Source organism: Monocercomonoides exilis (assembly GCF_001643675.1).
Source record: "Monocercomonoides exilis strain PA203 chromosome Unknown scaffold49-690789, whole genome shotgun sequence".
In the NCBI taxonomy this organism is placed as follows: Eukaryota; Preaxostyla; order Oxymonadida; family Polymastigidae; genus Monocercomonoides; species Monocercomonoides exilis.
In genome coordinates this window covers 175673-189651 of record NW_027150594.1, presented here as the reverse complement: position 1 = coordinate 189651, position 13979 = coordinate 175673, and the positions used below count along the sequence as shown (strand labels likewise).

Below are 13979 nucleotides of genomic sequence, written 5' to 3'. Positions count from 1 at the left end.
TATTGATCTCATCAAAATAAACTCAATTTCTCATTAAAAATATTCTTTAAACAGGTACGCATCACTTTTTTAATCAAGATACACTCTGACGTCCATTGAAAAAAAAGTAATAGCAAATGTTTTAGCATTGCTAATATTGCACTAAAATACTTTAAAAAATGTGAAGTGTGACTTGGAATTCAAACCTTCTCATAAATTACACAACAATAATTTAAACCCCACTTACTCCTTCTTCTCTTTCTTTTCCTTCTTTTCCTTCTTTTCCTTCTTCTTTTCTTTTTTCTCCTTCTTCTTTTCTTCTTTATCTTTTTTCTTTTCATCATCATCTTTATGCTTCTTCTTCTTCTTTTCGGCTTTAATATCGTCTTCATCCTCGTCTTTTTCTTTCTTTTCCTTCTTCTTTTCTTTCTTTTCTTTCTTTTCTTCTTTTTCTGCTTTTTCTGCTTTTTCATCTGCAGATGAAGTCACGACTGCATCAGTTGTTGTGTTGTATGATGGTTGAGGACTATTTATAATGTTTCATTGGATAGCATTCAATGAGAACAAGAATCCAAAATAGTTAAAATCAAATTAATACAGTGGGAAAAAATATAAGATGTGATAACATACACATATTGTGGTGCTTTTTCGATGTTTCCCTTCTTTGGCAACATGGGAGGAGGTGCAATTCCGTCAAGCTGCATCTGCCTTCTCTCTACTTGGTCAAGGCAGCGCTGTCCAATTGATGTGTCTACTCCTGTCTCGCCTGATGCAGGTGCTTCTCCGAGTGCATCCACACGCGCTGTAAGTGAAAGCTTGTTGGCAAGAACACGTGCCATCTTACCTTTGTTCTTGGCCGAGGTCTTTCCAACAATAGATGCTGAACACATTTTTGGACAATGGTGATTCATTCGAAAGAAAATAAAAATTAAAATGAAATGTTTCATAATAAAATGAAATAAGATGTGAATATCATGTAAATTCATCAATTTCGTACAAACCTCTATAGATAAGACCATATTTTGGAGTGGCGTGTGCAGTCTTCAGTGCTCTGAAAAGTGCTTTTTCTGCACCAAGAATCTGAACAGTAGAAGAAGGATGTTTTGCAAGTGTGAGAAGTGTTCCTGCATTGGCAATAAGCTTTGCTCCAACAAGATCCCCTGCAAGGAGAGTGAGATTTGGTGCAATGGCAGTCATTCTGTTGTGAAGATAATCAGCCAACTGTTGACGAGATGCATAAAGATCAATCACTTGTTCGCACAACGCTTTGATGTTTGCAATATCATCATCGCTAGCTGCAACTCCCATGGACACATGGGCTGCCTCTTTCATCTTCGTTTCAACTTCTTCTGAAAGAATATCTCCAAATTCCATCGTCAAGGCATTGTATCTTTGACCTGTGATTAAAGTCGAAAAGAAAGTATTTCTCGAAATAAAAATAAAATTGTTGAATTGTCCTACCCATTTTCTTTACTGTTTGAGCATATTGGATGTTGCTTTCTATTAACTTGCTAAGTTCAGGGAAATGCCATCCGTACCATTCACTAATAAAAATAATGACAATCGCTTTAAATTTTTTTATATATATATAACCGGTCACAAACCGAACACGCATTGCGTATGTGTTGATTTCTTTATCAATATCGTCCAACAGACCTGCGAATAAAATAAATTCAATTTTTTGAAGATTTTGAAGTTTTGTCCACATTGCAATTTGATTAATAAAGCAAACCAACAGCTTGCACAATCATCACATCAATTTTTTCTGGTGAGAACTTCAACTTGAATCTGGAAAGGGAATGGGATAAACCAATTGACATTTTGCGCAGATCATCTGAACTTACAACTTTTTCCAACTCTCCTCTCAGTAGCTTCATAAGCTCTAGCAAGTCATTATCAAAAACGCAGTTGATTTCAAGTTTCTTTTTTATTGCACTTCCAATTCTAAGATCTGCAACTCCAAGATCTCCAGTAAGATGATGTTGTTTCACTTCAACTTCCAAAAACTTTTTCAATTGTGAAGGCAGCTTACCTTCTGTGATGTGTGTAGCTGCGCTAAGGGCATCGTTCATATTCTCAAATTTGGTGAACCCGACAAATTTTGATCTTCATTTAAAAATTTATGTTATAAAAATTGTAATTTATTTCTACATACAATGAACTAATATTTGAAGCATTTAATTGTTGTATTTGCGTTTTGTCATCGATTTGGTAAAGCCCAAAGCCTGCCGGAGTGTCAAGAAGAATCAACATTATTTTGGATCCCTTTTAAAAATGGGATATAAACCTTTATTCGAATCGAAAAATTAAATCATTCCTACTTAAAATTTTTAATTATAATTTTTAAAAATTAAAATATATCTATTTAAAAAATTAAATTTTATAAAGAAAATTTTGAAAAAAATAATATTTTGTGAAACATAAAAATATATAACAACAAAATATAAAAATTAATAAGCTGAACAAAAAATAGCAATGCATTAACGCATTTGTACATCATCATTCAACAGAGATAGGAGTAGTTGAAGCGACTTCTTCTTTATTTGAACTTTCCTGTGCAACTGTTAACTTCTTCTTCTTCTTCTTCTTCTTCTTCTTAATAATTGTTGCAACAACAACCTGCTTTCCGCTTTCAGTTGTGATTGTTCTGAATGTCATGTTTTGTGTGTTGAGAGAGGAAAGAGCAGACGCATCACACGATGTGGAAACAGAAGAAGAAGAAGAAGAAGAGGGAGAAGAGGGAGAAGAGGAAGACAAAGTTGTGTTATGTGAAGTGGAAAGGGAAGATCCAGCTGAAACAGAAGACGAAGGAGAAAGAGAGCGTCGAGTGGCAGAAGAAGGAGAAGGAGAAGAAACAGCAGAAGAAGCAGAGAAATTAGAGAGAGACTGCAAGTCAGACAAAGAAGATGCGGGTAAGCTGTAAGCAATCTGAGTAAGGCCAATCACTCGCTGTGTGTCAATCCCATCAGCTGCAAGCAGAACATTGCCAGCTGCCCCACTCTTCTTCACAGTGCCTTCCTTCAGCAATGGCTGTATGCCTACTCTATTACTATTGTTAGTGTTAGTGTTAGTGTTATTCTTCTTCTTTTTCTTCTTCTTCTTCTTCTTCTTCCCACTCATGTTTCCCTTTGTTCTGAATGCTGCCTCGTTCATTCGCTCTCTATTTGTTGTCTGGTCTCTCACAGTCACCCTCCTCCTCTTCTTCCCCTTCCGCCGGTGGAGCTCAATGCCCTCGCTGTCATACCCAGCATTCCCATCTTCTCCACTGTAGTTGTGTGTGTATGCATCATCATCATCATCATCGTAATCATCGTAATCATCATCATCATTAAATCCATTGCTATCATCATCATCATCATCATCATCATCATCATTGCCATCCCATCTGGACTCTCTCGAATTGTCTCTCGGATGCTCCTCATCTTCTGAGTCTTCGTCCCACATGTCATCCTGTTCAGACACACTTTTGTTGGCTGCCGGCGCTCTCTTCCGCTTCAGCCGAACAAGCAGACACACTCCCACCGCCACCACACATATCAAAGCAATGCTCGAACCAAGAATAACAAAAAGCATCGTGTAGTTGTGCTTTTTGCCCTCAGGATTCTGTTTCTGTTTCTCTGCATACTCCCAATGAGGAATCTCCGTGCACGTGCTTCCGTCCTTCAGATAATACCCTCGCTTGCACCTGCTGAACTTGCAGCTCCCTTTGTCAAACGCTCCATTCACACAGGGCCTTCCCCACAGCTCATTCTCCTTCCCATCCGGCGCAGCGCAATCTGCATCCGGAAGCACCTGCCATTCGTAGCACTTCTCAAACACACCCCTTTCGACGATGGCGTCAACAAGCTTCTGCAGGCTCTCTTCAGAATATTGCTCGCTGGACGGGAAGATGCTGATGGCCTCGTCAGGTGGCAGGTAATCATAGTCAAGTATTTTGGGCTCACTGTTTTGCGGGTCAAAGGACCACATGTTCAGCACAGAGAACAGAAAATCAGTCGATTTGCGCATATATCCCTCAGGCAGCTTGTCTTTATCCACAATCACATCTCCATTCTCCCTCCAGCTTTGAATAGCCTCTGCACTGAATTGGCCACCTGTTGTCCCGATTGCCAAGTTAAACAGATAATCACTTTCTTCTTCTTCTTCGCCTTTTCCTTGTCCTTCTCCTTCTCCTTCTCTTCTTCCTTCGTTCTTGTCTATTTCTCTGTTATTTCTGTTTCCATCATTTGCTGCTTCCATTCTCATAAATGCAGAACTCATCTTGTTTTCCTTCCTCATTTTCTCTGCCCACCCCAGCCCCACCATCTTCGCCAGCTTCTTTTCCCGGACGTGCTTGATAAACACTGCTCCCCCAGAGTCTGCTGTCCCGTCGCTCACAACAACAAGATTCTCCGGCGCAAACAGCTGATGCCCTTCCCATTCTTTTCTGTGGGACGAGTCTCCAAAGAGAAACAGCTTCTCTGTGTTCCTGTAGAACGGCTGCGTCCAATTCGTATCTAAATTCTCTTTCTTCACCGTTTTCCCGCCATACAAGTCTTTTATCGGCTCAAAGCTGTCGATGTCCTCAAACGTCGTGAACGAGTCTGCGAGCATCACTTTCGTCAGCTCCTTCGTAACGTTTGTCTTCACCATGTCCAGCTTCCCAAAGTAAGGAAACGCCTCTGGGAAAAAGAACTTGAATGTGAGCGACGCCATATCCACTTTCCCGTTCTGGTTTCCCCGCATGTCAATAATCGCTCTGCTGACATTCTTCTGCTTCAGGAAATTGACACCGTCAAAAATTGTCTTCCCGTATGCGCTTAAATCTTCAAGGGCCATCGACCGGATGATAATCATTCCTATATGTTCCTTCTTGAAGTACAGTGAATTGATGGATCCTTCCTCAAACCGTTCAATGTTGCTTTCTTCGTTTGCAGTAACCTTATTAGGTGGGAAGGAAGCTGAAGATGCTAATGGTGATTGTTGACGTTGAGGAATATGAAAGTTATTTGATTCATAATTGATTGAATGAAGAGGGGATGATGATATTCTCTTGAGATGTTGATTGTCAATTGCTGTTTTTTCATTCCGTAAAGCACAATAATCTTTTAATTTGGTATTATTTTGAAGCATATACGAATAAAATGGTATTGAAACGTTTCTCTCTGCCAATCCATCCTTGTATGTTACAATAATATTATCATTAAGCGGAATGTCAAAAAGAGATCCCGGACGATTCGAAAAATAATATGAAAGAGCAAGATTTAATGAATTTAATGGTTCTCTCGATAAGCGTTGGTCTCTAGCCCAACTAAATATTGTCTGAAAAGCGCTTTCGCTGTTAGATTTGTCTGAAGCTGGATCTAAATAAATTTTTGTTATTGTTTTATTGATAAATACATCATTCTTAATGCTGCTATAATAATAACTAAATGCATCCATATTATTGTTTTTTTTGGCCACAATAAAAGGTTCTCCATTTGATTGGTTATTGGTGTGTATGGCTTCGAAATTTATTGGAAGAACATAAACAAACAGACTTGCACATGGGGGAATAAAGTTCGTCAAAGGATCGTGAAACTTTTTAACTGCATTTCTTATTCTTTCGTAGTATTCATATTTTCTTTGAGGGATAGGTTTCCAAATATTTTCTAATTGTTCTGTAACATTCACTTTATTTAATTCGTAGATTGGTGGTGGGTTTAAAGAATAATCTTTAAGAACATAACTATCAAGAAATTGATTTGTAAGGCCTACTGTATTGTTAATTTCGTCATCTGTGATCTAACATAGTAAAAATTAGATAAAAAACACATTGCAACTTTATTCAAACAATTATTGATTCCAAGCAATTTTTAATATCAGAAGGAAATGAATGGTTTGCAATATTTTCACAACCAAAGGAAAAAACTGTTAAAAACAATTCTATAAAGCATAAAATCATTAAGCTATCCAAAAATAAAATTTTATGTAGGCATCAATGATCTTCATTTTCCTGTTTTTTTTTTTTGTATAGAAAAGCCTTTCAACTTCTTTGATTTCAAAATAATCCTTCACTTATGCGCAGTCGTGTGGATAATACATATTTGAAATTTGACATACATTTAATGGACAAAAAAAAAAGAAGTCGATTTAATATTCTATGAAGAAGTTAAGTCTGTTGGAGAAATGATTGATGGTTTTGTTGTGCTCTCTTCTTTTGGCTTTTCATCAACTTTTGAAAGCGAAGAAAAATTGGACATTTTTGTATTTGCTTCTGTAGATGAAGGTTGTGGTGAAATGGGTTGGAACACAGAAGGCTGATGTGGAAATGAAGAGGCGCGAGCAGATGGCATTGATGGAGCAGGCTCTGAACCAATAATAGGCATACCAAACAATGATGATGAAAATGAAGATGTTGATTGTGAGGTAACTGCACCTGTAAGAAATGGCATTTGTAAAGAAGGATGAAGTAAGTTTGATTTATATGTGCAACCTTGAAGTTTACCCACAACTTTGACACCTGGTAAAAAAGCACAATTTACATATGCGTGATATCTGTCTGTTGATAAGAAGAAAATAATTGCAAGTTGTTTAAATGATAATTTTCTTATGAACTCTTCTTCATACTAAATGATTCTGTTATATCTTTTCCACCTGATTTTAGAAGAGGAGCTCTTCCAGCTCTGTGCTTAAAATTTGTCACATCGAGGACAATCCCTTTCACAATAACCCTATAAACAAAATGACCATAAAAACAGAAGAAAGTCAAGAAGACTATTTTGATAAGAAAAGAGGAAACCAAAGGTCAGAATCTGTCGAATGCTTTGAAACTTCTTCAAAAGATATCTCTGGAAGAGTTGACTTTATCATGTATATATGGTAATTATTCTCAACCAAAATAAGGACAAAACTATCTCATATGCTGGCTGTTGACGTAGCATGTATGCAATAATTTTAAAATGTTGTAAAAATTATGTAAAAATAGTAATAAAAATAGTGGGAATTTTTCTCAAAAAATATAATGCAAAATTGAATTTTTGTTTCTTTTATTGATTATTTTCATTTAAAATTGTGAAGTGAATATTTTTTTATAAATAAATAATATCTTATAAATCTTCAGGATTTGCTTTCCAGTGAATTTTTCGAGAATCATCAGAATTTTCATCGTTTTGGAAGTTTTTCTTGAAGAATTTTGGCTTATATGGCTCCTTACCGCTGTTTGCTTGTTTTTGGCGATCATTGCCCTGAGAAAATGACGCGTTGTTACTTTTTTTAGTTCCTCGTTTGTTTTCTCTACTTTCAGTGTAATCAACTATTAGTGCCCTTCCTCTGAATATTTGTCCAGAAAGTGTATGAAATGCAGTTTCTGCTTCTTCCACTGTCCCAAAATCTACGTAGCCATAGCCTTTTGAGCGTCCCGTGTCTTTTTCTGTTGTGATTCTCACGCGGACAAAAGGACATTCAACTAAAATTGGAGTCAAAAACTCCTTCAGCGCATCGACAGATGCTCCATAAGGCAGATTCCCCAAGTACAGTGTCGAAGATCCTTTTGCTGTTTGAGGCTGAGTTGCTGTTGTTTGATGTGATAGTGATGGCAGCGGAGATAATTCGATTTTCTCTTGCACTTCGACGGGAGTCGAAACTTCAATAACTGCTGGAGGTGGCGCTTTTTGCTGACGAGGAGATATGTTCAATGGTCGTTCATCAAGAATTTGACCCGTGCAAGAAACAGCTTTATCAACTGATTTTTCATCTTCATATTCACAAAACAAATAACCGAGCATTCTACCGTCACCTTTTGTTGGAAGAAAAATCCGACTGAAAAAATGTTCGAAAAATTATAAAGAATTGGAAAATATGTTTTCAATATTAAAGCTCAAAAAAAGTGCATACCTTATTTTGCCAAACTGACTCAAAAAAGAAATTATTGATGACTTAGTTGTGTTGAATGAAATCCCTGAAATATGGATCTGTCTTAATTTATCTCCACTATTTATTTCTCCTTTTGTACACAAAAAAGCTGAAGTTGGTTCATCTGAAGCCTTAGAATCTGATTTCATGTCTGGGTTCAATTGCTTCGTGCTGTCCGATGTTTCATCTGAAGAACTATCAGAGCTTGATGAGTCTGATTCGGAGCTTGAGTATTCGATATATTTTATTTTCTTCACTTTTTGCATCTGTTCATCATTTTTTTCTGAAGCATGTGATTTTTTGTGATGAACGTGGATTGTTTTAGGTGCTTTTTGCGAGTCTTCGTTTCTTTCGGTGCCCAAATCTGACGAGTTATTTCTTTCTGATATTTTCTCATCTTCTTCAGTCGAATCGCTTGAACTTTCTTTTGAATCTTCGTCAAGCATGCGTTTCTTATGATTTTTTGAAGATCTGTGTTTTTTTTCACTTTTTGAATCTTTGTGATGATGCTTTTTCTTTTTATGTTTTTTTTCTTTTAATGGATGAAAATCCGTAAATATTCCTTCATTCTTCTTTTCTATATTATTATGCAATTCATCCATTTCAGAAAAAATTCAAAATTTTCTTTATTATCTGAAATTTTGAGTAATAAAAAGTTTATATAAAATAACTATGGGAAAGATATGCCAAAATAGCAATAAATCTTTAAATTATTTTAATGCATCGAGTTATTCAATAAATAATTTATTATTAATCATTCACAATTTATTTCCTTGTGCTTGGTTGTGTACTCGATGATGGGACACTGGAAGAAGATGCACCAGAAGATGGAACTGCAAACTGAATGGGCTGTCTTTCGTAAGTTACACTTAAAATAAATAAAGAACATTTTTTATTTCACAAAAATAAGTGAATTAATGATAAAATTTTTTAAAAATTCGCAAATTATCTCAAACCCATCAACATATCCGCCTCTATATGTATCCTTAATCTTCCTCTTAAACAGTTCAATGTCACGTCCCATCAAAGCTGCTGCTTCTTTGTTCAATGGATCAGCTGGATTTGGTTCATAGAACAAAAATGAAAGTCCACAAACAACTTGCTCAATGTTCATTGCAGAAGTCCATTCAGCATCGCGAAGAACATTCAAGCAAACGTTTCCATCGTAATCAATGTTTGGATGATAAATTTTTGTCATGCATTTTGTTTTTGGTGGAGAGTTAGGATAATTCTATTAAAAAATTCATAATTTTCTCATGAATTTTTTTTAAAAAATACTCCAAAGGCATACAGCTGGGAAAGTTAAATGAAATAGAAAAGATCCGCCTTGCCACATTCCTCCTTCAGGAGTGATAATGAATTCTAATTCTCGAATGCTTGAAGGATCTGGGAACTGAATATGTCAAAAGCAAAACATTTAATGAAAATACATAATTTAAATGTGCGTCAAACTCTCATTTTGAATGATGTTGGCAACTGTAATGAGTTAATATCTTGGAACAAAAATTGATTCAATTTAAAACTGGTAGGAAAAAAAACCTGTTGAAAGAACGAGTGATCGAGGTGAAACAGCACGTTTTTTTGTTGAATCGTCGCTAGAAGATGCGCCTCCTTCAGCTTCTTTCTCTCTTTCTCTTCTTCTCTTTTCTGCCAATTCTTTCAATTTAAGCTAAACATCATTGTAAAAAAAACGCAAAGTCAATCATATTTTTGAAATAGAAATAAGTATGTTAAAAGTTTTACAATAATTCTGATTTAAAAAATCATACCATATTTGGTTAATAATGAGTTTTGAAAATATGATCAAATAATTTTCGATAACTTAAAAAATGGTATTAGAAAATGAAATAATATTGGTTGAAGATCAAAATAAACATTTCGAAATAACAAAAAATAACTTTCAAACAATTAAAAAATAAGACACAAAATACTGTATACTAAAAAAATTAAAATCATTTTAAAAAAGCTTAAAGAAAGGTTTTTATTTATTTAATGCGAGATGATTCATTTTCATTCCCAAACTCTGTTCGGGAAGAGTTTCGGGCCCACAACTGGTGCAATCATAAGCCAAATGTAAAGCAAAATGCAAACCCAATGGGCAGCAGTTTTGGACCACATCGCAGCAGTGCTTGCTCTGAAAAAAAAAATGCCAATAATTATATTAAAAAGTAAATGTTATAGTTCGTGTTAATTCTTCTTAATGATGCAAACCCTGCAGATAAGCCTGACAATGCTTCTCTATCTGTAACCGACCAGCCAACGATAACAACAGATATGTGCATTGAAGCCAAAATGTAGATTAAGTACATCTTCCAATATGGATACACATAAGGTTTCACATTCGTTTTGTCCTCATCCGAAACGTCAGTCGAAGACGAGGCATATTCAGGCATTGGCTGAGAGGTTGCAATGATTGACTCGCCATTCGCAACGGGGTTTGACTGAATCTGCTGATCGCTTCTTCGAATTGACGAATATGATGAAATGCTTCCCGCAATATCGTCTTTGTTGCCAGCCATTTCTTTGGATCGAGGTCTTTTGTACTCATCTGATGAAAAAAAGATACAATTAATCACAAGAATTATATACAAAAAAATAAAATAAAATAAAATAAAATAAAATAAAGATTAAGATCCATTAAGGCAGTTATTAAAATATGCAAAATAAATCAATCGTTCTCAATGATCGTGAGGAATAAAATTGCTTTCTTTCTAATAAATATCCACACCTGTTTCATTCTTGTATTCCGCTGTTTCGTTGCTCGAAACGCTTGGGCTGTCCTGCCCTTTCATCTGACCAGAGTACGAAAACGACGAAAAGCACAGGGCGATGTACGTAAACAGCACAGAAAACACTTTCATCACCGTTCCGCCTGCGCCGTCGTTTGTGGAATATGCATAGAATGTGAAGCATTCGTTGTTGGGGTTGGCCATCAGCGAGGACAGGTTAAGCCAGGCACAGTAGATCAGCACAAGGCTCGTTGTGAATATCGACGCTGAAGACACTTTGAATGTGATGAGTATCATGATAATCGCAAAGGCAACTCCGACAGATGTCAACACCAAATCGAGAGTGCATTCTAAATATTTTTTTGAAAAAATTCCAAATGAAAATAATAGCAAGAAATGTTATTAAACAAGAATTGCTTTTTGCAAACTGTTGTAAAAGACATATGTCAAAGCAGTCAGGATTATCCATCCAATGCTTACTATTATTGTGAAGATAGTCAAGCCAGCAAGACAATTTTTATCTCGCCAGCTTTCATTCCAAGCATCAAAGAAGGTAATAAGCAGCACAATTTGAATAATTAAAAATATTGCACTTCCGATAACCATCACATAGAATAATCCAGAAACAACTTTCTATGATTATTGTAATTTTTTTCAAAATGTTAATTTTCATAATTATTATAAAAAGGAATCATACTGGAGGGATAAAATAGCACCCAACGACAACTCCAAGAAACAGTATTACTTTAAACACCCACCATCCATTATTTAACGATAAGCATGCAGAATTTGCCGTGAAACACATTATCAAACTTATGAGAAAGAAGAACAAAAACGTTAGAACTAATGCTATTCCAATCTATACAGATCCAACGGGTGATATTCAATGAATGATAAAAAAGTACATACCCTCAAAACAAGAAGTTTTTCAGAACAAAGGTCAATTGTTCCAATGCATCCTCCAACATCATAGCCAAAAGGTTTGTTATTAAAAATTCGAAAGCCCTATTAACAAGATAATATAAAAATTGACATTTTTTCGAAAAGATATCATTCAAACCCATATGGAACCAATTAATATTAGAACACATCCGATACTCAAAAGAACAAGAGTTCCAATCCTAGCAGCTTTCAAATAAAGAAAATAAATAAAATATTCAAATGCATTCAAGCATGTAAATTCATACAAAGGTCTGTGCTTTTAGATTTTTTTCTGCAAGTACAGCAACATCCAATACAAGCAGCTCCTACAGCTGACCCAATGCAACCTTTTTTATAAAAGATAAAAATTATATATATGCAAAATAATTAGAACTGACTTCCAATGCAACTTCCCATGAAGATTTAGGGTTAAAATTGCTTACGAATCAACAGAATTATTTCCCATAACAACTTAATTGCAATAGAATTGATAATCGTGAATATAATTCAATACCAGAAAATAGAAATAATTAATATGCATCATAAAGAATAGATATCAAAAGAGATTATTATTTCAAAAATTAAAATTGGGATGAAAATAGAAATATTTTTTATTTGAGAAGGATGTCAGAGCAACTCCCTCATATTTTATCGGAGACATCCATTGGAAACCTTCAAATATTTGATTCACAGGATTTGTTGATGTGCAAAGATGAATCAATTGTTTGTATATTTATAGATTTTTAAAAATTGTAAATTGTGTTATTTATTTTAGTTTTCTTTGAATGAATCAATCAAAATGCAACAAAATTCTGATTTAATGGTGGCACTTTGGGAATTTTTACTTTCTGAAGATTCTTCAACAAGAATATTTGATGGTAATTTAAATTTTCAAAAAATTTTTCACTTTCAATTTTAATTTTTAAAAAAACAGAAGCACAGGAAAAAATTAACAAAATAATAAACTCTGATGGAAGTTATCCAACTTTTGATAAAAGTACAGAGACTCAATTACTTGATAATATTATGAAGGATATTATAAAACTTCAAGAAATTGAATCTGAGGTTGGAGATTGCGATGAAGCATCACAAGAATTATCAAAAGTGGAAGCACGCTTACGAAGTGAAATCGATGATAGTTCATTTAATTCAACAACTCAAACTGGAGAGAAAAATATTGGTGAAATTCTTCAACAATCTTCTGGAAAATCAAAAGAAGAAATATTTGTCAATCTTTGGGAAGCAATTCAAGGAGTGTCACTTCTTGATGGTTGTTACAGAAGATCATCAGAGTCATCACCAATTATTCAAGTTGACAATGAGCAGCAACAATCATTAGAAGATTCGGACATGGAAAAATCTGAATGTTCTCTCGATAAGATTGTCATTGAAATAATTTTCCGTGTTTTTGCTAGCTTTGGTCAAAAACAGTGTCCATTTGAATTTTATGTCAAAGCAGCTGCTTCGGATTCTGTTTCAAAAACTCCTGATTTTCAAGTGTGTATTTTTTATTTTTTTCGATCAATCAAATGCTATGTTTATTATTTAAAGTTGCGTTTCATTGAACCTTCCCCTCAAAATTTGGAGTTCACAGAGCCTTTTTTCAAAAAATTTGCTTCGGAAAACTTGTTAAATTCATCGTCTTCAGAAGGCACTCATTCAATACTGTCATCACTTCGCTCTGAAACTGATGCAATTCGATTGCTTCATTCTCATCCTCCTTTGAAACGTGATAGCGTAACCTTGTTTGCCAAGTCGAACTCTGCTCAATTTGATGAAAAAACTTTACTCAAACAGCAAGCACAACATCATATTAGCACACTTTTGAAAGTTGTTCATATTAATTCACCATCAACGCAAATTCTATTTGATATTTTTCAACAAACTCAATCTTTTATTTCATCTTTTCTCGATCAATTTCTTTCACTTGTTCAACTTTTCTCAGATCAGCAATCTGAAGCATGTTGAATATGAAAATATGTTTCGTTTTATTGAATTTTGTAAAAAAGGAAAAAAAAAATGCAGCAAATGTTTGCAAACAAGTAAAGGAAAAAAGAAAGAGAAAGAGAAACGGAGCGGAAAGTGTTTTATTTATATAATATTTAATTTTATTTTATTGTATTTTTTTTTTTTTTTTTTTTTTTTTTTTTTTAAGGAATGAATGTGACATCATTGTTTTCAGTTTCAGAAATTAACAAGTGATAAAATATTTAAACCAAAATTTACAATTTATTGAAAGAGAGAAATGAAACTCTTTGAATGTATTCTGAAAAGAAAAATTACAACCTCACTATCCACCTTAAAACAAAAAGTGAAATACGAATTTTTATTGCTTATAACTGATTCAAATATTCTCCACAATTTTTTTTTTCATTGAAAATTTAAAATAATAATAATTATGTTTTTTTCGAATAAAAATTCTTTTTCACTTAATGTTTTAATTGATCGGAATAAATGGAAATCTATTCTTTTATTTTT

General features: G+C 34.4%; 7 protein-coding genes across 7 annotated transcripts; 1 reads left to right on the top strand and 6 right to left on the bottom strand.

The window, feature by feature from the left end:
- Positions 1–95: 95 nt before the first annotated feature.
- MONOS_3475 (putative Ribosome biogenesis protein - Nop58p/Nop5p) lies at positions 96–2255 on the bottom strand. The gene is made up of 7 exons (XM_067873481.1): positions 2135–2255; positions 1712–2085; positions 1584–1635; positions 1441–1523; positions 981–1376; positions 610–859; positions 96–505 (listed from the first exon to the last, which is right to left on the bottom strand). Exons 1-7 carry the CDS (start codon positions 2230–2232, stop codon positions 223–225), a joined length of 1536 nt encoding a protein of 511 aa, XP_067721062.1. The 5' UTR covers positions 2233–2255; the 3' UTR covers positions 96–222.
- Positions 2256–2300: 45 nt separating this feature from the next.
- Positions 2301–5965, bottom strand: MONOS_3476 (uncharacterized protein). Its single transcript, XM_067873482.1, has 2 exons — positions 5792–5965; positions 2301–5742 (listed from the first exon to the last, which is right to left on the bottom strand). Exons 1-2 carry the CDS (start codon positions 5900–5902, stop codon positions 2479–2481), a joined length of 3375 nt encoding a protein of 1124 aa, XP_067721061.1. The 5' UTR covers positions 5903–5965; the 3' UTR covers positions 2301–2478.
- Positions 5966–6098: 133 nt separating this feature from the next.
- On the bottom strand, positions 6099–6810 carry MONOS_3478 (cytochrome b5 domain-containing protein; the record flags this gene model as incomplete). The annotated part of the gene is made up of 4 exons (XM_067873483.1): positions 6099–6376; positions 6434–6499; positions 6568–6671; positions 6740–6810. 4 exons carry the CDS (start codon positions 6808–6810, stop codon positions 6099–6101), a joined length of 519 nt encoding a protein of 172 aa, XP_067721060.1.
- Positions 6811–6971: 161 nt separating this feature from the next.
- On the bottom strand, positions 6972–8497 carry MONOS_3479 (putative nucleolin). Its single transcript, XM_067873484.1, has 2 exons — positions 7834–8497; positions 6972–7758 (listed from the first exon to the last, which is right to left on the bottom strand). Exons 1-2 carry the CDS (start codon positions 8451–8453, stop codon positions 7047–7049), a joined length of 1332 nt encoding a protein of 443 aa, XP_067721059.1. The 5' UTR covers positions 8454–8497; the 3' UTR covers positions 6972–7046.
- Positions 8453–9623, bottom strand: MONOS_3480 (putative ubiquitin-conjugating enzyme; the record flags this gene model as incomplete). Its single annotated transcript, XM_067873486.1, has 6 exons — positions 8453–8719; positions 8808–9082; positions 9143–9244; positions 9304–9344; positions 9391–9520; positions 9621–9623. 6 exons carry the CDS (start codon positions 9621–9623, stop codon positions 8617–8619), a joined length of 654 nt encoding a protein of 217 aa, XP_067721058.1. The 3' UTR covers positions 8453–8616.
- Positions 9624–9627: 4 nt separating this feature from the next.
- MONOS_3481 (putative TMS membrane protein/tumor differentially expressed protein) lies at positions 9628–11918 on the bottom strand (the record flags this gene model as incomplete). Its single annotated transcript, XM_067873487.1, has 9 exons — positions 9628–9985; positions 10063–10399; positions 10580–10930; positions 11009–11213; positions 11278–11439; positions 11490–11585; positions 11641–11708; positions 11768–11848; positions 11900–11918. 9 exons carry the CDS (start codon positions 11916–11918, stop codon positions 9862–9864), a joined length of 1443 nt encoding a protein of 480 aa, XP_067721057.1. The 3' UTR covers positions 9628–9861.
- A 609-nt stretch (positions 11919–12527) lies between these two features.
- Positions 12528–13459, top strand: MONOS_3482 (uncharacterized protein; the record flags this gene model as incomplete). The annotated part of the gene is made up of 3 exons (XM_067873488.1): positions 12528–12998; positions 13053–13246; positions 13447–13459. The coding sequence occupies 3 exons, from the start codon at positions 12528–12530 to the stop codon at positions 13457–13459; spliced, it is 678 nt and encodes a 225-aa protein (XP_067721056.1).
- Positions 13460–13979: the final 520 nt, after the last annotated feature.